Source organism: Phyllobates terribilis, unplaced genomic scaffold, assembly GCF_046119375.1.
Source record: "Phyllobates terribilis strain yellow unplaced genomic scaffold, ASM4611937v1 Scaffold_10__3_contigs__length_209671492, whole genome shotgun sequence".
In the NCBI taxonomy this organism is placed as follows: domain Eukaryota; kingdom Metazoa; phylum Chordata; class Amphibia; order Anura; family Dendrobatidae; genus Phyllobates; species Phyllobates terribilis.
This window is the reverse complement of record NW_027362770.1, coordinates 187,394,350-187,417,264: the sequence shown is the minus strand read 5'-3', so window position 1 is coordinate 187,417,264 and position 22,915 is coordinate 187,394,350. Positions and strand designations below refer to the sequence as shown.

The 22,915-nt window shown below is 45.4% G+C and overlaps 1 protein-coding gene across 4 annotated transcripts in view; it reads right to left on the bottom strand.

The window, feature by feature from the left end:
• ARFGAP3 (ARF GTPase activating protein 3) overlaps nucleotides 1–22,915 on the bottom strand; it is a 49,834-nt gene that overhangs the window by 7,916 nt on the left and 19,003 nt on the right. For 2 of the 4 annotated variants that reach the window (XM_073650361.1, XM_073650363.1), the window contains 8 exons: nucleotides 22,391–22,437; nucleotides 21,921–22,060; nucleotides 21,681–21,812; nucleotides 21,260–21,385; nucleotides 20,888–21,028; nucleotides 19,907–20,030; nucleotides 19,123–19,213; nucleotides 18,813–18,934 (listed from right to left, as the gene is read on the bottom strand). In XM_073650361.1, the coding sequence (XP_073506462.1) occupies nucleotides 18,813–18,934; nucleotides 19,123–19,213; nucleotides 19,907–20,030; nucleotides 20,888–21,028; nucleotides 21,260–21,385; nucleotides 21,681–21,812; nucleotides 21,921–22,060; nucleotides 22,391–22,437 (923 nt within the window). Of the gene's footprint in view, nucleotides 1–18,812; nucleotides 18,935–19,122; nucleotides 19,214–19,906; nucleotides 20,031–20,887; nucleotides 21,029–21,253; nucleotides 21,386–21,680; nucleotides 21,813–21,920; nucleotides 22,061–22,390; nucleotides 22,438–22,915 lie in introns of all 4 variants that reach the window. The other 2 variants (XM_073650359.1, XM_073650362.1) reach the window with 1 other exon arrangement.

Sequence of the window (22,915 nt, the reverse complement as noted above, 5' to 3'; positions counted from 1 at the left end):
GTAATGTATGTACACAGTGACTGCACCAGCAGAATAGTGAGTGCAGCTCTGGAGTATAATACAGGATGTAACTCAGGATCAGTAATGTAATGTATGTACACAGTGACTGCACCAGCAGAATAGTGAGTGCAGCTCTGGAGGATAATACAGGATGTAACTCAAGATCAGTAATGTAATGTATGTACACAGTGACTGCACCAGCAGAATAGTGAGTGCAGCTCTGGGGTATAATACAGGATGTAACTCAGGATCAGTAATGTAATGTATGTACTCAGTTACTGCACCAGCAGAATAGTGAGTGCAGCTCTGGAGGATAATACAGGAGGTAACTCAGGATCAGTAATGTATGTACACGGTGACTGCACCAGCAGAATAGTGAGTGCAGCTCTGGAGTATAATACAGGAGGTAACTCAGGATCAGTAATGTAATGTATGTACACAGTGACTGCACTAGCAGAATAGTGAGTGCAGCTCTGGAGTATAATACAGGAGGTAACTCAGGATCAGTAATGTAATGTATGTACACAGTGACTGCACCAGCAGAATAGTGAGTGCAGCTCTGGAGTATAATAGAGGATGTAACTCAGGATCAGTAATGTAATGTATGTACACAGTGACTGCACCAGCAGAATAGTGAGTGCAGCTCTGGAGTATAATACAGGAGGTAACTCAGGATCAGTAATGTAATGTATGTACACAGTGATTGCACCAGCAGAATAGTGAGTGCAGCTCTGGAGTATAATACAGGATGTAACACAGGATCAGTAATGTAATGTATGTACACAGTGACTGCACCAGCAGAATAGTGAGTGCAGCTCTGGAGGATAATACAGGAAGTAACTCAGGATCAGTAATGTAATGTATGTACACAGTGACTGCACCAGCAGAATAGTGAGTGCAGCTCTGGAGTATAATACAGGATGTAACTCAGGATCAGTAATGTAATGTATGTACACAGTGACTGCAGCGGCAGAATAGTGAGTGCAGCTCTGGAGTATAATACAGGATGTAACTCAGGATCAGTAATGTAATGTGTGTACACAGTGACTGCACCAGCAGAATAGTGAGTGCAGCTCTGGGGTATAATACAGGATGTAACACAGGATCAGTAATGTAATGTATGTACACAGTGACTGCACCAGCAGAATAGTGAGTGCAGCTCTGGAGTATAATACAGGATGTAACTCAGGATCAGTAATGTAATGTATGTACACAGTGACTGCACCAGCAGAATAGTGAGTGCAGCTCTGGAGTATAATACAGGATGTAACTCAGGATCAGTAATGTAATGTATGTACACAGTGACTGCACCAGCAGAATAGTGAGTGCAGCTCTGGAGGATAATACAGGATGTAACTCAAGATCAGTTATGTAATGCATGTACACAGTGACTGCACCAGCAGAATAGTGAGTGCAGCTCTGGGATATAATACAGGATGTAACTACGGATCAGTAATGTAATGTATGTACTCAGTTACTGCACCAGCAGAATAGTGAGTGCAGCTCTGGAGGATAATACAGGAGGTAACTCAGGATCAGTAATGTAATGTATGTACACAGTGACTGCACCAGCAGAATAGTGAGTGCAGCTCTGGGGTATAATACAGGATGTAACTCAGGATCAGTAATGTAATTTATGTACACAGTGACTGCACCAGCAGAATAGTGAGTTCAGCTCTGGGGTATAATACAGGATGTAACACAGGATCAGTAATGTAATGTATGTACACAGTGACTGCACCAGCAGAATAGTGAGTGCAGCTCTGGAGGATAATACAGGATGTAACTCAGGATCAGTAATGTAATGTATGTACACAGTGACTACACCAGCAGAATAGTGAGTGCAGCTCTGGAGTATAATACAGGATGTAACTCAGGATCAGTAATATATGTACACAGTGACTGCACCAGCAGAATAGTGAGTGCAGCTCTGGAGTATATTACAGGATGTAACTCAGGATCAGTAATGTAATGTATGTACACAGTGATTGCACCAGCAGAATAGTGAGTGCAGCTCTGGAGTATAATAGAGGATGTAACTCAGGATCAGTAATGTAATGTAATGTATGTACACAGTGACTGCACCAGCAGAATAGTGAGTGCAGCTCTGGAGTATAATACAGGATGTAACTCAGGATCAGTAATGTAATGTATGTACACAGTGACTGCACCAGCAGAATAGTGAGTGCAGCTCTGGAGTATAATACAGGATGTAACACAGGATCAGTAATGTAATGTATGTACACAGTGACTGCACCAGCAGAATAGTGAGTGCAGCTCTGGAGGATAATACAGGAAGTAACTCAGGATCAGTGATGTAATGTATGTACACAGGGACTGCACCAGCAGAATAGTGAGTGCAGCTCTGGAGTATAATACAGGAGGTAACTCATGATCAGTAATGTATGTACACGGTGACTGCACCAGCAGAATAGTGAGTGCAGCTCTGGAGTATAATACAGGAGGTAACTCAGGATCAGTAATGTAATGTATGTACACAGTGACTGCACCAGCAGAATAGTGAGTGCAGCTCTGGAGGATAATACAGGAGGTAACTCATGATCAGTAATGTAATGTATGTACACAGTGACTGCTCCAGCAGAATAGTGAGTGCAGCTCTGGAGTATAATACAGGATGTAACTCATGATCAGTAATGTAATGTATGTACACAGTGACTGCACCAGCAGAATAGTGAGTGCAGCTCGGAGTATAATACAGGATGTAACTCAGGATCAGTAATGTAATGTATGTACACAGTGACTGCACCAGCAGAATAGTGAGTGCAGCTCTGGAGTATAATACAGGAGGTAACTCATGATCAGTAATGTATGTACACGGTGACTGCACCAGCAGAATAGTGAGTGCAGCTCTGGAGTATAATACAGGATGTAACTCCGGATCAGTAATGTAATGTGTGTACACAGTGACTGCACCAGCAGAATAGTGAGTGCAGCTCTGGGGTATAATACAGGATGTAACACAGGATCAGTAATGTAATGTGTGTACACAGTGACTGCACCAGCAGAATAGTGAGTGCAGCTCTGGAGTATAATACAGGATGTAACTCAGGATCAGTAATGTAATGTATGTACACAGTGACTGCACCAGCAGAATAGTGAGTGCAGCTCTGGAGTATAATACAGGATGTAACTCAGGATCAGTAATGTAATGTATGTACTCAGTTACTGCACCAGCAGAATAGTGAGTGCAGCTCTGGAGGATAATACAGGAGGTAACTCAGGATCAGTAATGTAATGTATGTACACAGTGACTGCACCAGCAGAATAGTGAGTGCAGCTCTGGGGTATAATACAGGATGTAACTCAGGATCAGTAATGTAATGTATGTACACAGTGACTGCACCAGCAGAATAGTGAGTGCAGCTCTGGGGTATAATACAGGATGTAACACAGGATCAGTAATGTAATGTATGTACACAGTGACTGCACCAGCAGAATAGTGAGTGCAGCTCTGGAGGATAATACAGGATGTAACTCAGGATCAGTAATGTAATGTATGTACACAGTGATTGCACCAGCAGAATAGTGAGTGCAGCTCTGGGGTATAATACAGGATGTAACTCAGGATCAGTAATATATGTACACAGTGACTGCACCAGCAGAATAGTGAGTGCAGCTCTGGAGTATAATACAGGAGGTAACTCATGATCAGTAATGTATGTACACGGTGACTGCACCAGCAGAATAGTGAGTGCAGCTCTGGAGTATAATACAGGATGTAACTCCGGATCAGTAATGTAATGTGTGTACACAGTGACTGCACCAGCAGAATAGTGAGTGCAGCTCTGGGGTATAATACAGGATGTAACACAGGATCAGTAATGTAATGTGTGTACACAGTGACTGCACCAGCAGAATAGTGAGTGCAGCTCTGGAGTATAATACAGGATGTAACTCAGGATCAGTAATGTAATGTATGTACACAGTGACTGCACCAGCAGAATAGTGAGTGCAGCTCTGGAGTATAATACAGGATGTAACTCAGGATCAGTAATGTAATGTATGTACACAGTGACTGGACCAGCAGAATAGTGAGTGCAGCTCTGGAGTATAATACAGGATGTAACTCAGGATCAGTAATGTAATGTGTGTACACAGTGACTGCACCAGCAGAATAGTGAGTGCAGCTCTGGGGTATAATACAGGATGTAACACAGGATCAGTAATGTAATGTATGTACACAGTGACTGCACCAGCAGAATAGTGAGTGCAGCTCTGGAGTATAATACAGGATGTAACTCAGGATCAGTAATGTAATGTATGTACACAGTGACTGCACCAGCAGAATAGTGAGTGCAGCTCTGGAGGATAATACAGGATGTAACTCAAGATCAGTAATGTAATGTATGTACACAGTGACTGCACCAGCAGAATAGTGAGTGCAGCTCTGGGGTATAATACAGGATGTAACTCAGGATCAGTAATGTAATGTATGTACTCAGTTACTGCACCAGCAGAATAGTGAGTGCAGCTCTGGAGGATAATACAGGAGGTAACTCAGGATCAGTAATGTAATGTATGTACACAGTGACTGCTCCAGCAGAATAGTGAGTGCAGCTCTGGAGTATAATACAGGATGTAACTCAGGATCAGTAATGTAATGTATGTACACAGTGACTGCACCAGCAGAATAGTGAGTGCAGCTCTGGAGTACAATACAGGATGTAACTCAGGATCAGTAATATATGTACACAGTGACTGCACCAGCAGAATAGTGAGTGCAGCTCTGGAGTACTCAGGATCAGTAATGTAATGTATGTACACAGTGACTGCACCAGCAGAATAGTGAGTGCAGCTCTGGAGTATAATAGAGGATGTAACTCAGGATCAGTAATGTAATGTATGTACACAGTGACTGCACCAGCAGAATAGTGAGTGCAGCTCTGGAGGATAATACAGGATGTAACTCAGGATCAGTAATGTAATGTATGTACACAGTGTCTGCACCAGCAGAATAGTGAGTGCAGCTCTGGGGTATAATACAGGATGTAACTCAGGATCAGTAATGTAATGTATGTACACAGTGACTGCACCAGCAGAATAGTGAGTGCAGCTCTGGAGTATAATACAGGATGTAACTCAGGATCAGTAATGTTGTCGGGGTAAAAGAGAATATATATATTTGTAACTTTTATACTTTTGTAACTTTTATACGCTTTTTTGCTAATGTACTAACCACCATTTTGTGTCATATAACAATAAGCTTTCCTTGCTACGTAATACTCAAATCGAAACTTAAACTAAGACATTTCCAGCGTTGCCAAGACTTATTCCAGAGAAACGAAACAAGATTATAAGCTGACGGCTGCAATATCTGCCCAGAGACTGAGATAAGGAGATGTGGACCAATCAGGAGTGGCCAGACATTGGACTTTCATGGCTTACCCCGCCCCGGACAACCCCTTTCCCCTCCCATTATGTAGTGTATTTAGATTTGTGCATGTAAAAAAATAAATGCAGAACAATGCTGAGGACGTTGACTGTAGTAGTCTTCTGAGCATGCTCTGAGCTTGAACCAGCTTGTTGTCTGACTCATTCTTTGAATGGTTGACCCATGCTCATAGTTTGAATTTGGAGTGACTGGAGGACGAGTGGAATGTCATCACGACCCCCACAAATGGCGCCCAACGTGGGGCGTGGCTAGCGGTACGCCGCCCTCCCGGACCCATATTGCTGATTTCCCTGGTGGTGACCGCGGTGGCTGAATTTGAGGCCTGATCAACCTCCATCGAACACGGTAAGTTGAGATGTATTTTATATGTCTCACTTGCCTGTGTGTCAGCCGCAGCAGTTCCTGTTGGGGTTGTCAGGTTGGATCTGGGTGGGTGACCGGTCGAGTGGTGAGACCTTGGGCGTCCCACACCACGTCCTGAACCAGCAAGTGTTAAAACGAGTGACGTCGCATGCCTGCGCGTGCTCGTGTGCACACCACCTCCTCCTCCCCCGGTCACTGTACTTTTCTTAGATAGCTGCCTCCCGTAACTGATAGTCAAGGTTACAAAGCATTCCTGAATTGTAGTGTAAGGGAGAAAGAATCTGTGACGAATTGAGGTGTGCTCTTCGTCTAACACAGAGACTGCTGTAAAGTCAAGGTTAGGAAACAGTGTATTGAGGTGTCTCTACACTGTCGGGTGGTACCGTGGTAGGAAAGCAGATAGATTGAGGTGTCTCTCTATCTAAACAGTGTATCGAGGTGTCTCTACACTGTCGGGTGGTACCGTGGTAGGAAAGGAGATAGATTGAGGTGTCTCTCTATCTCATCAGTGTATCGAGGTGTCTCTACACTGACGGGTGGTGACCTGTAGTCAGGGTGCCGTGGTGAGTCGCACTGTAAAGTCGCCATTCAAGGCTAGGAAAGGAGTTAGATTGAGGTGTCTCTCTATCTCATCAGTGTATTGAGGTGTCTCTACACTGAGGAATGGCGACCTGTGGACTGCACCAGTGATCTGAGTCGCGACAGATCATTGCATTCTATAAGAAAATGTTGAGTATATTCAAATTTGAAAGATCTCGTAAGTTGTGGAATGCTGCTGTGGGAGTTAAGCCAATTAGTGGAGTTACGGGAAGGCAAGAAGGCAAGAAGAATGTTAGGAATTTGTAGAATATGATAAGCTTATCCAGTACAGGCAGGCTTTAGTCTTCAGTTTAGAAAGAATGTGTTACACAGAAGTTGGGAAAGTTGGGTGAGGATTTCTGCAAGCACATCTTAGAGTAGATGGTGCAGGGGGGAACAGAGAATGCCGAGCCTTTGCTCGGATACATGAAAGCTGCAGAATGTGATTTGTTATGTGACCCTAAATTGGCCGTAACCCCGTTGATGCCTGTCACTACACCGAGCCCTCAGCCACCACCCTATAATGGCGCCGACGCTAAATCATCGGAAGGATGGATGTGTCGTATGTGCTGACAGCAGAACCCGAAGTTCTGCTGTGTCTGTGGGGGGGGGGCCGCCCATGGCACGATGCCCAGCCTGCCCCCAAGAACAATCCCACCCCCACTCCCCCCTCCTCCCTCCAACGGCCATCTTACTACACCTTTTCCTGCCTCCAAGAACTATCCCATTTCCACTCCAACTCCTCCCTCCCACAGCCATCTTGCTACACCTCTTACTTGTTGTGGGAGGCCCGGAAAGCCCCAATCTAGTCTATATCCACTACTAGATCCGTCCGGTGCATATTACCAGCCACCAGCACAGGTGGAAAAGCCCGTAGTCCCAGAGTACCCATCTAAAACTAATGTGACACCCTCTGCTCCAGTCCACGATGCTGAGACGCTTCCCCTGTTTCCTATGGGAGTCACCCACAACCCTGGGGATATCCTCCTCAACTCCCCAGAATTTCAGGCCAGACTGCTCTCCTTCCGCCAACATACTGTTACTCAAGACGATACGGAGCCAGATGAGGGATGGGCTCAAGATACTCCAGCCCCCCCCCTCCTTTACCCCATACGTCTCCTATGGCATCCTCCACCCCATATCCATTACCCGTACTCCGGCCCTTGCTCCAAGCAACTGCTGAAAGAGCACCACCCCTCAGCCCCTCAGGAGTCTGGGACCCCTGCCGCTCCCGTAATCTAGTAGACCCATCAGGACGCCCTGTCACTCTGTCAATAGGCTATGGTGACATCCTTACACATCGGGTGGGGGCCAAAGTCAACCCTGCAAACACCTGTATGAGCCATGTTGGAGGATTGGCTCGCAAAATTTCCCTTGCTGCTGGTTCTACTCTGGCTGCAGAATGCCAGGCTCACTTAGCCGAAAACGGAGAGCTTTCAAAAGGCCATGGTTTCCACAAAAGCAGGACCCCTTAGTACGTATGAATCCGGCCTAGAATACATGAAACAGTTAAAAGCCTGGGCTCAGAATCGCTTGTCAGATCAAGCTGGGTCTGTACAAGATGTTCAACAAGACCCTGATGAATCTGTGGAAAGATCTGCTGCAAGACTCAGCATGCATTTTAAGGATCTCGGATACAGTCCTCACGTCAAGATGCAGGCCGCCCTGTTGGTTCAGGCCCTAGTAGATGGCCTACAAGACGCTCTCAGAGATGAAGTCCTGAGAGTACGGCCCGAGATTCGTTCTTCTTCTTTCAACGACGCGGTGGATATCGTTAAAGCTTTCCAAAAATCAATGCTAAAAATGGAAAAGGATACTAAGCCAAAGAAGAAAACCGCTCCTGCCATGCTATATCAAGCTCAAGAAAGCTACCCACCCCCTGGCAACCAACATGGAATCAAGTGGGTAATGGTTAAAGGCACAGGTGATGATACTCCTCCCACATATAGAAAACAAGACAGAAGAGATGACAAGGGATCATCTAGAAACAGGAGACAATCTCGTGATTCTGAAGGACGAATGTTGTGTTGGGAGTGTGGTAGCCTTGACCACATCCTCAGAGACTGTCACTTTACAGGTGGACACTGGGGCGGCCACATCTGTCATTTCCTCTGCACAGCTCCCTCCTTCTGTATCCCTATCACCGGATACCCTCACCTGTGTTGGGGTGGAAGGCCAACATATTTCCTCTCCACTCACAGTCCCCGTGTCTGCAGGACCGTTCACCGGAGTACTCACAAGATTCTTGGTCTCTGAAACTTGCCCTGTCAATCTGTTGGGAGCCGATCTCTTAGAGCGGATGAAGGCAACAATTACTTTCGGAAACCATGGTATGGAGCTTCTTTTGCGGGACCCTCATTCCAAACAAGGGACTGAAGACCGCGGTGTTCTTAAAGCCTTCCCTCTCATGATGATGACCATACAACCTCACAGTTCCCTCACTCTCTGTGGTCCAGCGGGCCAGAGGACGTTGGCCTCCTGCAGGTTCCCCCGGTCCGAGTACACCTCAAGCCTGGACATAGGTACCCACGGTTGCCACAATACCCCCTCAAGGCTGCACAAGAACAAAGCTTGAGTACCCAAGTCGTTTCCCTCCTGGAATCAGGAGTCCTTGTCAGATGTGTATCTCCATGCAATACACCCCTCTTTCCTGTAAAAAAGAAAACCGTTCCGGGAGAGCCTCCAAGATACCGGTTGGTTCAGGATCTCAGAGCCGTCAATGCAGCTACCATTTTAGAAACTCCAGTGGTACCCAACCCAAACACCCTTTTGTCTCAGGTGCCTCCAACGGCCACCTTGTTTACGGTGTTAGATCTGGCCAACGCCTTCTTCAGTATACCCTTACATGAAGATTCGTGGTTTCTTTCTGCCTTCACCTTTCAAAGAGCACAGCTTATATGGACCAGGACTCCGCAAAGAGCCCAGAACTCTCCTAACCAATTCACTCATTCTATGAAGTCTATTCTGGAGCTATGGGTTCAAGAGAACCCTCAGGTCACCCTTCTACAGTATGTGGATGATCTTTTACTCTGTAGCACTGAAGAAAATTTGCCAGAGATGTCAGCATCCCTTCTCTGGTTTCTTCACTCAGCTAACTGTAAAGTCTCGAAAGGCAAAATCCAATGGTGTCTGCCCAAGGTCATTTTCCTCGGACATTGTATATCACAAGGTGCTAGACATCTGACTGAAGAAAGAAAACAAGCCATCATGGATATCACTTTCCCAACCACCTATTCCGCTATGCAGACTTTCCTTGGCCTCATCACTTACTGCAGGCAATGGATCCCTGATGCCTCAAAGCTCATGCAACCTCTGTACGACTGTCTCAGGGATGAAGGCTCAGTTTGGTTTCATGCTGAAAATCCACGTGTTTCTCATCAACACAGACTATGTTTTGACCGCCTTAAACAGGCTGTTGTTTTTGCCCCGGCCTTGGGCTTACCAGACTATACTCAGCCATTTCACTTTTTTGTCTCGAAATCGGAAGGTCATGCCTCTGGAGTTCTAGCACAACGCTATGATCATAAGTATCGGCCTTTGGGCTACTACTCAGCCCGCCGGGACCCTGTCGCCCGAACTGCCTCCACGTGCCTTAAGGCGGTCCACGCTGCTCACATCCTCTTTGACAAGTCAGCTGACCAGATGTCTGACTATCAATCCTGCCACTTTGCTTCCACCTTCTAGGGGGGAAGGTGAAGAGGGTGAAGATCCATTGGTGGAACCTCATGATTGTATAAAAATTTTGCAGGAAGAGACTTCTGCTCCAGAGAATATGGTGGCACATCCGCTCGCAGACCCTGCCTTGCACCTATGGACTGATGGATCCCGTTTCGCAGACCCTCAAGGAAAGTTCCACACGGGATATGCTGTCACAACAGACCTAACAGTCCTCAAGGCTGAAGCTCTACCACCATACATGTCTGCACAAGAAGCTGAACTTGTGGCTCTCACAGAGGCCTGCCACCTGGCAGCAGGAACAAAGGCGAATATGTATATACCGATTCCAGGTATGGACATGGAATTTGCAATGATTCTGGACTCTTGTGGAAGTCTAGAGGATTCATCACAGCTGCAGGTACACCAGTGAAACATGTCTCATGGATTAAGGCCCTAATGAAGGCCCTGGAACTATCCATTCAGGTTGCTGTTATCAAGGTCAAGGCTCATGGAAGACTAGAATCCAGAGAAGCCAGGGGCAATCACCTAGCTGACCAAGCAGCCAAGACTGCAGCAGTGGAGAATGTGTCATCAAAGTGGCAGGAAAAGGAAGAAGAGATGGGAGAGACTCTGCAAACCGTAGCTGTGGCGCTCACTAGAGCAAGAGCCAAGGAACAGCCGGCGGAAGACCATACAAGTCCAGCGGAGACACGAGTGGAATCCAGGGGGGTCAGGATGCCTAAAGAAAAATTGTGTGAGGAACAAAGGAAGACCCCCCACTGAAGAAGTCAAGCAATGGAAAGCGGCGGGAGCCGTGCTGGCAGGTCGCAAAGATTCAAAGGTCAACTCGACTCTTTACCAAGTGGATGGGAAGCCTTGCTTGCCTAGACGCATGTACTCAGCTGTGGCAGCATGGGCTCACGGGCCTACACACAGAGGAAAGAATCAAGCTTTGGCATGTATCAAGAAACTGTACTTTGCACCCGGAATCTCTTCCACTGTGACTGCGTACTCAAAATCCTGCTCTGTCTGCGCTACCTGCAACCCAACGTGTACGGCACGGGTCCCTCTCCAACACCTGGCTAAACCAGACTACCCTTGGCAGAGAATACAAGTCGACCATATCCAAATGTCTAAAGCAAGAAAATAGGAGTACGTTTTGGTAGCCGTGGATATGTTCTCAGCCTGGCCCGAGGCCTACCCGGTTGTCAACATGACTGCTAAAGTCACAGCCAAGAAACTGATCACCGAAATTGCCTGCAGATTTGGAGTTCCCCAAGTCATAGAATCGGATCAAGGACCAGCTTTCACAGCAAATATCTACGAAGAACTCTGGAACATGTTGGGAACAGATTTGGGCCTCCACACTCCATACCATCCTGCCAGTTCAGGCAAAGTGGAGAGAATGAATTCCACACTCAAGACCCAGCTCTTGAAAATGACCTAAGATCATCCCCTCCCCTGGCCCGACCTACTCCCTATAGTATTGTATCATATCACACACACTCCTCAGGCCAAACATGGGCTGACTCCCTATAAAATTTTGTTTGGGACCCCACCCAAGATAGAAGAGATTAGGCCCCAAGAGTTGTCTGAAACACATGATAGAGTGGTAAAATTTGTGATTGTTTTGTCTAGAGAATTGACTAACACCCGCTCTCCAGTATCTGCTTCTCTCCCAGAATCTACAGGTGATGCAGTACATGATTTCATCCCAGGCGATCTAGTGTATGTGAAGAAGTTTGTCCGGAAAGACTGCCTCCAGCCGCGGTTCGAGGGACCGTACACTGTGCTTCTCACCACCCCGACGGCTCTGAAGCTTGAGGGCAAGAGCACCTGGATTCACGCCTCCCACTGCAAGAGAGACAGAACGAGTCTATAAAAGATGACTACCTTCTTCTATATCCTTTCCATATGCTTACTGTCTGTCCCAGGGTGGACAGCTACCACACAGGGGTAGATACCTCCTTCTTCTCAGGATGGTTGGGAGGGGTCAAGGGATTCTTCCAACAAGTTTGTCTAGTAATGGGAGGCCTACTAGTATTGGGCCTGGTGGTCCTGTGCTGCACAGTCCCCTTATATAGAGAAATATACTCCTTTGAACAAGCCTGACCAGACCCCCCCCCATGATAAAGTCCAATTGAAAGATTCAGTTTAGATCAGTTGGGAGAACTCCATGTGTCACCCAGGATAGGGCTCGATTGTCTGGGGGCGTCCCATAAGGGGGCAGCTTCTAAGATGATTGGGTGAAGAAATCCACCTCCCCTCTCCCCACACATGGACAGTCTCAAAGGCCCCGAAGCAAGGGAAAGCTTAGTGTTTAGGGGGGAATGTCGGGGTAAAAGAGAATATATATATTTGTAACTTTTATACTTTTGTAACTTTTATACGCTTTTTTGCTAATGTACTAACCACCATTTTGTGTCATATAACAATAAGCTTTCCTTGCTACGTAATACTCAAATCGAAACTTAAACTAAGACATTTCCAGCGTTGCCAAGACTTATTCCAGAGAAACGAAACAAGATTATAAGCTGACGGCTGCAATATCTGCCCAGAGACTGAGATAAGGAGATGTGGACCAATCAGGAGTGGCCAGACATTGGACTTTCATGGCTTACCCCGCCCCGGACAACCCCTTTCCCCTCCCATTATGTAGTGTATTTAGATTTGTGCATGTAAAAAAATAAATGCAGAACATTGCTGAGGACGTTGACTGTAGTAGTCTTCTGAGCATGCTCTGAGCTTGAACCAGCTTGTTGTCTGACTCATTCTTTGAATGGTTGACCCATGCTCATAGTTTGAATTTGGAGTGACTGGAGGACGAGTGGAATGTCATCACGACCCCCACAATGTAATGTATGTACACAGTGACTACACCAGCAGAATAGCGAGTGCAGCTCTGGAGTATAACACAGGATGTAACTCAGGATCAGTAATGTAATGTATGTACACAGTGACTGCACCAGCAGAATAGCGAGTGCAGCTCTGGAGTATAACACAGGATGTAACTCAGGATCAGTAATGTAATGTATGTACACAGTGACTGCACCAGCAGAATAGTGAGTGCAGCTCTGGAGTATAATACAGGATGCAACTCAGGATCAGTAATGTAATGTATGTACACAGTGACTACACCAGCAGAATAGCGAGTGCAGCTCTGGAGTATAACACAGGATGTAACTCAGGATCAGTAATGTAATGTATGTACACAGTGACTGCACCAGCAGAATAGTGAGTGCAGCTCTGGAGTATAATACAGGATGTAACTCAGGATCAGTAATGTAATGTATGTACACAGTGACTGCACCAGCAGAATAGTGAGTGCAGCTCTGGAGTATAATACAGGATGCAACTCAGGATCAGTAATGTAATGTATGTACACAGTGACTACACCAGCAGAATAGCGAGTGCAGCTCTGGAGTATAACACAGGATGTAACTCAGGATCAGTAATGTAATGTATGTACACAGTGACTGCACCAGCAGAATAGCGAGTGCAGCTCTGGAGTATAACACAGGATGTAACTCAGGATCAGTAATGTAATGTATGTACACAGTGACTGCACCAGCAGAATAGTGAGTGCAGCTCTGGAGTATAATACAGGATGCAACTCAGGATCAGTAATGTAATGTATGTACACAGTGACTACACCAGCAGAATAGCGAGTGCAGCTCTGGAGTATAACACAGGATGTAACTCAGGATCAGTAATGTAATGTATGTACACAGTGACTGCACCAGCAGAATAGTGAGTGCAGCTCTGGAGTATAATACAGGATGTAACTCAGGATCAGTAATGTAATGTATGTACACAGTGACTGCACCAGCAGAATAGTGAGTGCAGCTCTGGAGTATAATACAGGATGCAACTCAGGATCAGTAATGTAATGTATGTACACAGTGACTACACCAGCAGAATAGCGAGTGCAGCTCTGGAGTATAACACAGGATGTAACTCAGGATCAGTAATGTAATGTATGTACACAGTGACTGCACCAGCAGAATAGTGAGTGCAGCTCTGGAGTATAATACAGGATGCAACTCAGGATCAGTAATGTAATGTATGTACACAGTGACTGCACCAGCAGAATAGTGAGTGCAGCTCTGGAGTATAATACAGGATGTAACTCAGGATCAGTAATGTAATGTATGTACACAGTGACTGCACCAGCAGAATAGTGAGCGCAGCTCTGGAGTATAATACAGGATGTAACTCAGGATCAGTAATGTAATGTATGTACACAGTGACTACACCAGCAGAATAGTGAGTGCAGCTCTGGAGTATAATACAGGATGTAACTCAGGATCATTAATGTAATGTATGTACACAGTGACTACACCAGCAGAATAGTGAGTGCAGCTCTGGAGTATAATACAGGATGTAACTCAGGATCATTAATGTAATGTATGTACACAGTGACTACACCAGCAGAATAGTGAGTGCAGCTCTGGAGTATAACAGAGGATGTAACTCAGGATCAGTAATGTAATGTATGTACACAGTGACTGCACCAGCAGAATAGTGAGTGCTGCTCTGGGGTATAATACAGGATGCAACTCAGGATCAGTAATGTAATGTATGTACACAGTGACTACACCAGCAGAATAGTGAGTGCTGCTCTGGGGTATAATACAGGATGTAACTCAGGATCAGTAATGTAATGTATGTACACAGTGACTACACCAGCAGAATAGTGAGCGCAGCTCTGGAGTATAATACAGGATGTAACTCAGGATCAGTAATGTAATGTATGTACACAGTGACTGCACCAGCAGAATAGTGAGTGCAGCTCTGGAGTATAATACAGGATGTAACTCAGGATCAGTAATGTAATGTATGTACACAGTGACTGCACCAGCAGAATAGTGAGTGCAGCTCTGGAGTATAATACAGGATGTAACTCAGGATCAGTAATGTAATGTATGTACACAGTGACTACACCAGCAGAATAGTGAGTGCAGCTCTGGAGTATAATACAGGATGTAACTCAGGATCAGTAATGTAATGTATGTACACAGTGACTGCACCAGCAGAATAGCGAGTGCAGCTCTGAGGTATAATACAGGATGTAACTCAGGATCAGTAATGTAATGTATGTACACAGTGATTGCACCAGCAGAATAGTGAGTTCAGCTCTGGAGTATAATACAGGATATAACTGAGGATCAGTAATGTAATGTATGTACACAGTGACTGCACCAGCAGAATAGTGAGTGCAGCTCTGAGGTATAATACAGGATGTAACTCAGGATCAGTAATGTAATGTATGTACACAGTGACTGCACCAGCAGAATAGTGAGTGCAGCTCTGGAGTATAATACAGGATGTAACTCAGGATCAGTAATGTAATGTATGTACACAGTGATTGCACCAGCAGAATAGTGAGTGCAGCTCTGGAGTATAATACAGGATATAACTGAGGATCAGTAATGTAATGTATGTACACAGTGACTGCACCAGCAGAATAGTGAGTGCAGCTCTGAGGTATAATACAGGATGTAACTCAGGATCAGTAATGTAATGTATGTACTCAGTGACTGCACCAGCAGAATAGTGAGTGCAGCTCTGGAGTATAATACAGGATGTAACTCAGGATCAGTAATGTAATGTATGTACACGGTGACTGCACCAGCAGAATAGTGAGTGCAGCTCTGGAGTATAATACAGGATGTAACTCCGGATCAGTAATGTAATGTGTGTACACAGTGACTGCACCAGCAGAATAGTGAGTACAGCTCTGAGGTATAATACAGGATGTAACACAGGATCAGTAATGTAATGTGTGTACACAGTGACTGCACCAGCAGAATAGTGAGTGCAGCTCTGGAGTATAATACAGAATGTAACTCAGGATCAGTAATGTAATGTATGTACACAGTGACTGCACCAGCAGAATAGTGAGTGCAGCTCTGGAGTATAATACAGGATGTAACACAGGATCAGTAATGTAATGTATGTACACAGTGACTGCACCAGCAGAATAGTGAGTGCAGCTCTGGAGTATAATACAGGATGTAACTCGGGATCAGTAATGTAATGTGTGTACACAGTGACTGCACTAGCAGAATAGTGAGTGCAGCTCTGGGGTATAATACAGGATGTAACTCAGGATCAGTAATGTAATGTATGTACACAGTGACTGCACCAGCAGAATAGTGAGTGCAGCTCTGGAGTATAATACAGGATGTAACTCAGGATCAGTAATGTAATGTGTGTACACAGTGACTGCACTAGCAGAATAGTGAGTGCAGCTCTGGGGTATAATACAGGATGTAACTCAGGATCAGTAATGTAATGTATGTACACAGTGACTGCACCAGCAGAATAGTGAGTGCAGCTCTGGAGTATAATACAGGATGTAACTCAGGATCATTAATGTAATTTATGTACACGGTGACTGCACCAGCAGAATAGTGAGTGCAGCTCTGGAGTATAATACAGGATGTAACTCCGGATCAGTAATGTAATGTGTGTACACAGTGACTGCACCAGCAGAATAGTGAGTACAGCTCTGAGGTATAATACAGGATGTAACACAGGATCAGTAATGTAATGTGTGTACACAGTGACTGCACCAGCAGAATAGTGAGTGCAGCTCTGGAGTATAATACAGAATGTAACTCAGGATCAGTAATGTAATGTATGTACACAGTGACTGCACCAGCAGAATAGTGAGTGCAGCTCTGGAGTATAATACAGGATGTAACACAGGATCAGTAATGTAATGTGTGTACACAGTGACTGCACTAGCAGAATAGTGAGTGCAGCTCTGGGGTATAATACAGGATGTAACTCAGGATCAGTAATGTAATGTATGTACACAGTGACTGCACCAGCAGAATAGTGAGTGCAGCTCTGGAGTATAATACAGGATGTAACTCAGGATCAGTAATGTAATGTATGTACACAGTGACTGCACCAGCAGAATAGTGAGTACAGCTCTGAGGTATAATACAGGATGTAACACAGGATCAGTAATGTAATGTGTGTACACAGTGACTGCACCAGCAGAATAGTGAGTGCAGCTCTGGAGTATAATACAGAATGTAACTCAGGATCAGTAATGTAATGTATGTACACAGTGACTGCACCAGCAGAATAGTGAGTGCAGCTCTGGAGTATAATACAGGATGTAACACAGGATCAGTAATGTAATGTATGTACACAGTGACTAGACCAGCAGAATAGTGAGTGCAGCTCTGGAGTATAATACAGGATGTAACTCAGGATCAGTAATGTAATGTGTGTACACAGTGACTGCACTAGCAGAATAGTGAGTGCAGCTCTGGGGTATAATACAGGATGTAACTCAGGATCAGTAATGTAATGTATGTACACAGTGACTGCACCAGCAGAATAGTGAGTGCAGCTCTGGAGTATAATACAGGATGTAACTCAGGATCAGTAATGTAATGTATGTACACAGTGACTGCACCAGCAGAATAGTGAGTGCAGCTCTGGGGTATAATACAGGATGTAACTCAGGATCAGTAATGTAATGTATGTACTCAGTTACTGCACCAGCAGAATAGTGAGTGCAGCTCTGGAGGATAATACAGGAGGTAACTCAGGATCAGTAATGTAATGTATGTACACAGTGACTGCACCAGCAGAATAGTGAGTGCAGCTCTGGGGTATAATACAGGATGTAACTCAGGATCAGTAATGTAATGTATGTACTCAGTTACTGCACCAGCAGAATAGTGAGTGCAGCTCTGGAGTATAATACAGGAGGTAACTCAGGATCAGTAATGTAATGTATGTACACAGTGATTGCACCAGCAGAATAGTGAATGCAGCTCTGGAGGATAATTAAGGATGTAACTCAAGATCAGTAATGTATGTACACAGTGACTGCACCAGCAGAATAGTGAGTGCAGCTCTGGAGTATAATACAGGATGTAACTCAGGATCAGTAATGTATGTACACAGTGACTGCACCAGCAGAATAGTGAGTGCAGCTCTGGAGTACAATACAGGAGGTGACTCAGGATCAGTAATGTAATGTATGTACACAGTGACTGCACCAGCAGAATAGTGAGTGCAGCTCTGGAGTATAATACAGGATGTAACTCGGGATCAGTAATGTAATGTATGTACACAGTGATTGCACCAGCAGAATAGTGAGTGCAGCTCTGGAGTATAATAGAGGATGTAACTCAGGATCAGTAATGTAATGTATATACACAGTGACGGCACCAGCAGAATAGTGAGTGCAGTTCTGGAGTATAATACAGGAGGTAACTCAGGATCAGTAATGTAATGTATGTACATAGTGACTGCACCAGCAGAATAGTGAGTGCAGCTCTGGAGTATAATACAAGATGTAACTCAGGATCAGTAATGTAATGTATGTACACAGTGACTGCACCAGCAGAATAGTGAGTGCAGCTCTGGAGTATAATACAGGATGTAACTCAGGATCAGTAATGTAATGTATGTACACAGTGACTGCACCAGCAGAATAGTGAGTGCAGCTCTGGAGTATAATACAGGATGTAACTCAGGATCAGTAATGTAATGTATGTACACAGTGACTGCACCAGCAGAATAGTGAGTGCAGCTCTGGGGTATAATACAGGATGTAACTCAGGATCAGTAATGTAATGTATGTACACAGTGACTGCACCAGCAGAATAGTGAGTGCAGCTCTGGAGTATAATACAGGATGTAACTCAGGATCAGTAATGTAATGTATGTACACAGTGATTGCACCAGCAGAATAGTGAATGCAGCTCTTGAGGATAATGCATGATGTAGTCTTGCAGTCATGCTGGGAATCACATATATCGCTTACCTGAATAGTGGTCATGACGCCATTGGCTAGCACTGAGAGTCTCCCGGCCACAGACTTCACTCCTTGCTTGAAGTTGGCCATGTCGGGGGCTGACGGCATGACATTGGACAAACTGTAATTTGCTGTAAATAAATGGAAATATGTTAATAAGTCACAACGTTATAACCAGCAGCAGTCATTCGTGATGGTGGAGCAGAGAGCCCCCTTATAACCGTTTCCCCCAGATGGACTCAGGTCGTCAAATCTCCATAAATGAGGGTGACCCCCATTATCCACTATACACAGGATGATGAGAGTGCAGACGGGGTACCTGACGGCTGCTTCTTCTGCTCATCAAACAGGTCGGCGGAGCTGATGGATGCGCTGCCCGAGAGTCTCTCCAGCCGTGAGCGAGCTTCATACTGCGCAAGGAAAGGACAGAAAGGTGGATACAGCGAGAAAGTCACCCGGCACGTAATATATCCACTAGAGCCATAAACACAGAGGTGAGCGAGTACGCGGGACGTGAGGTTGAGGATACATGATAAGATTCTGTCTGCAGCCACCACTAGGGGGAGCTCCCTGTATACATAAGATCCTGTCTGCAGCCACCACTAGGGGGAGCTCCCTGTATACAGAGATACATAATAAGATCCTGTCTGCAGCCACCACTAGGGGGGAGCTCCCTGTATACAGAGATACATGATAAGATTCTGTCTGCAGCCACCACTAGGGGGAGCTCCCTGTACACAGAGATACATGATAAGATGCTGTCTGCAGCCACCACTAGGGGGAGCTCCCTGTATACAGAGATACATGATAAGATCCTGTCTGCAGCCACCACTAGGGGGAGCTCCCTGTATACAGAGATACATGATAAGATCCTGTCTGCATCCACCACTAGGGGGAGCTCCCTGTATACAGAGATACATGATAAGATTCTGTCTGCAGCCACCACTAGAGGGAGCTCCCTGTATACAGAGATACATGATAAGATCCTGTCTGCATCCACCACTAGGGGGAGCTCCCTGTATACAGAGATACATGATAAGATTCTGTCTGCATCCACCACTAGGGGGAGCTCCCTGTATACAGAGTGACATCATTCCACTCACATCCGCGCTGTCTTGTTTCCCGAAGAACATGTCAGAGGAAATCGCTTTTGCGTTGCCAAATTTTTTCTGGGCGTCATCTGAAACCGGAGTGGGATCCAGATCGGGTTTACGGCGAGTCGCTGGGCTAAAAATGAAGGGAAAGTTCTTAAAATGTAAATCTACAAATGAGGTGAACATCTGTCCCCAAGTGTTAAATATTAATTATGGATATTCATTTTATTCTGAATTCTGTACCATACAGTTTTTAGCTGACATGCGCTATTTGTGTATTTTTGGTTCAGCACCATAATTAGAATAACAGGTGCCATATGACCGGGCTATAAAAGCCCATGTTCGAGACAGAGGGGCGCTTGCCATTCCACAGGACGAGGGTCTGTGTGTAAACCAGCTACTGATGTAGGCCCAACGGATACATGGTGTCATAAGGACACACGTGTTGGACACAGACAGATGCAATATACCATCCAGGATCCCAGGGAAAGATGGGTGAATCTCAACTATTAAACTAATTATGGACAATCACTCTAATTGTTTTATGTAACTATTGCAATAATTCTTTTTAATGGACAATCCAAGAATAAATCGATACATTTTTATAAGAATATCGTGATATTGATACTTTGAGAAGTCCTCGACAGAAAAAAAAAATACAGAAAGAAGTATTTTTTTACAGCAAGATATTGGTAAGGGATCCAATGTCTGGAGCCCCCACAGGACGAGAGACTGGGGTGCTCATCACAGGAGCGTCATTCCAGCGCTGCATATACAGGTGTGGCTATGCCCAGTACTACGGTCCAGCCCTGGTCTTGTCAGTGACTGGTGGGGGTCCGGACATCAGAAACTGACCAATCATACATGAAATTAAACTCCCGAGAGCCCCTTTAACTTTTTTTTTTTTTTTTAAGATTTTGTGTGTTGATTTCTGTTGTTATCACATTCAGAGCTGCATTCACAATTCTGCTGGCTGCACGATGGACGTACCGCTCGTCATAGCTGCTGGTCTTGGAGCTGAGGGTTGTGTCGTAGTCATTATTGGTCGTTTCCTTCTTCCAGAAATCGTCGGATCGCTCGTCCCAGCTCAGGAATGAGCTGCTGACCGGCTCGGGGGGGTCGTCACGATATCTGTGTACAAGAAGAAAAGTCAAAAACACAATAAAAACTGAAAATAAGCTCCTCTGGTGATCTCATGGGCACATTTTCTAAGCACCTCAGGGTGTGAGATGAGGGAAAAAAAAATAATAACTTAAACCCCTTCTGAGCCTCCCTGTTTCCTGGCCCTTCGCTGCAGGATGGAGTCACCCGGCACTTCTAAAGAAATGCTGCCTTACATCGCTAGTAATATCTCACCGAGACCTGCTACTGCCGCTGAAGAAGAAGTCGTCCTGTGAGTCGTCATGATAAACCTTCTGGGGTTTGGCGGCCCTGGGAGCTTCCTGCTCAATGGTCTGCATTTCGGAGAGGACAGAATGGGAGATCCCACTGAGGACAGAGACAGAAGGGTCTATGTGATCAGAGGCAAATACAGAGTCCCCCCATGTATTACCCCCTTCAAATAAGTACACCTCTGCATGTAGTTACAAGATGGAGCAGGACTGCCAGAAAAGTGACCAGATGTGCAGTGTGAAGGAAGGGACCGCTATGGGGTCCACAAACAGGCCACAACACATGTCCTTTATATATACACACATCTGAAAGGTACATAGTCAGCTATGTCCCACCATTGGGGAAATGAGTCACTTTGCTAAATCAATAAACCCCAAATTACGGGTCTTACCTTCGATTTCCAAAACCCATCCCGAGCCGCTCGGCTTCAGCTTTCTTCTTTGCAGGCAGATTCTTCAGCTTCTCTTCATCTCTCTGCTTCTGAATTTCCAGATCCTTGTAAGCCAGACGCAAAGAGGAGACGCTGGTATAAAGAAGCAGGCAGGATGGTTATAGAAGATGCATTGTGAACACATCCTGTTATACTCCAGAGCTGCGCTCCCTATTCTGCAGGGTTCGCTGCTGTACTCACATGGGCTCCTCTGATTTCTTGCTCACGTTCGTCATCTCCTGTTCCTTTATCTTGTCTACAGCTTGGGCTTGTTTCTCGATTTCACTGAAGTTCTTAGCGCTCACTTTCTGGGCCCCCAGACCAGCCTTTTTGGCCCCAAGCTGCAAAGTGAAGAGGCATTACACGACAAGCAGACACCGTCCCCTTCAACAGCCCCTATAGCTATGGTGAAACCGTACATGTCCATCTATATTACTACACATTTACAGAGCTGCATTTACAATTCTGCAGGCTTCAGAGCAGAAATCTCCCAGCATGTTCTGCTTACTCTATTAAGCATCAGAAATCTATACCTGGCACCTAATATTTTAAAAACGTATTTCTATTGGGAGCTCAGCAAACTGACTGTTTCCAAACAATAGAATTATGAATGCAGCTCTGAAGTACAATACAGTTTATTAGGTAAATGCCACCCAGACGTCTTCTCTTACCCCTTTCTTAGCTGGCCCTGGCTTTTTCTTAATCAGGGAACTGACGTCTGCAAGCAAAAACAAAGCGATTATTAACCTGCACAGAATGGACAGGGGAGAGCGGCCATCATCAGTCAAGCAGGAAATACACAGGGGAGTCATTCATTTCTCATGGAATCAGCCAAAGAAAAGACAAAAAAAAAAAAAAAACGCACAAAGTTTTGGAAGTGTCAGGGTGTGTACAGGGCCGGTGAAGCTGAGCGGGGCGACGCTGCAATCCCACTGCTCCGGCCAGCGCTATCGACTCATACAGTTTAGTGATGCAACAGCGACACCTGCTGGTGACACAAAGAAATTGCAGCCACAGAGCAAAACTGCAGCAGCTCTTCACAGCAAGCAAGTCCTGGGAATTGGTGGGATTAGGGACCGTCTACCTCGCCCCTGGCTGCTGCTGTGTGAAAAATTGACCGTTTGCAGAAAAAAAGAAAAAATCCGTCCGTCCCCAACTCTGTTCTGTAACTTTCTAATACTCATTAGGCATCAATT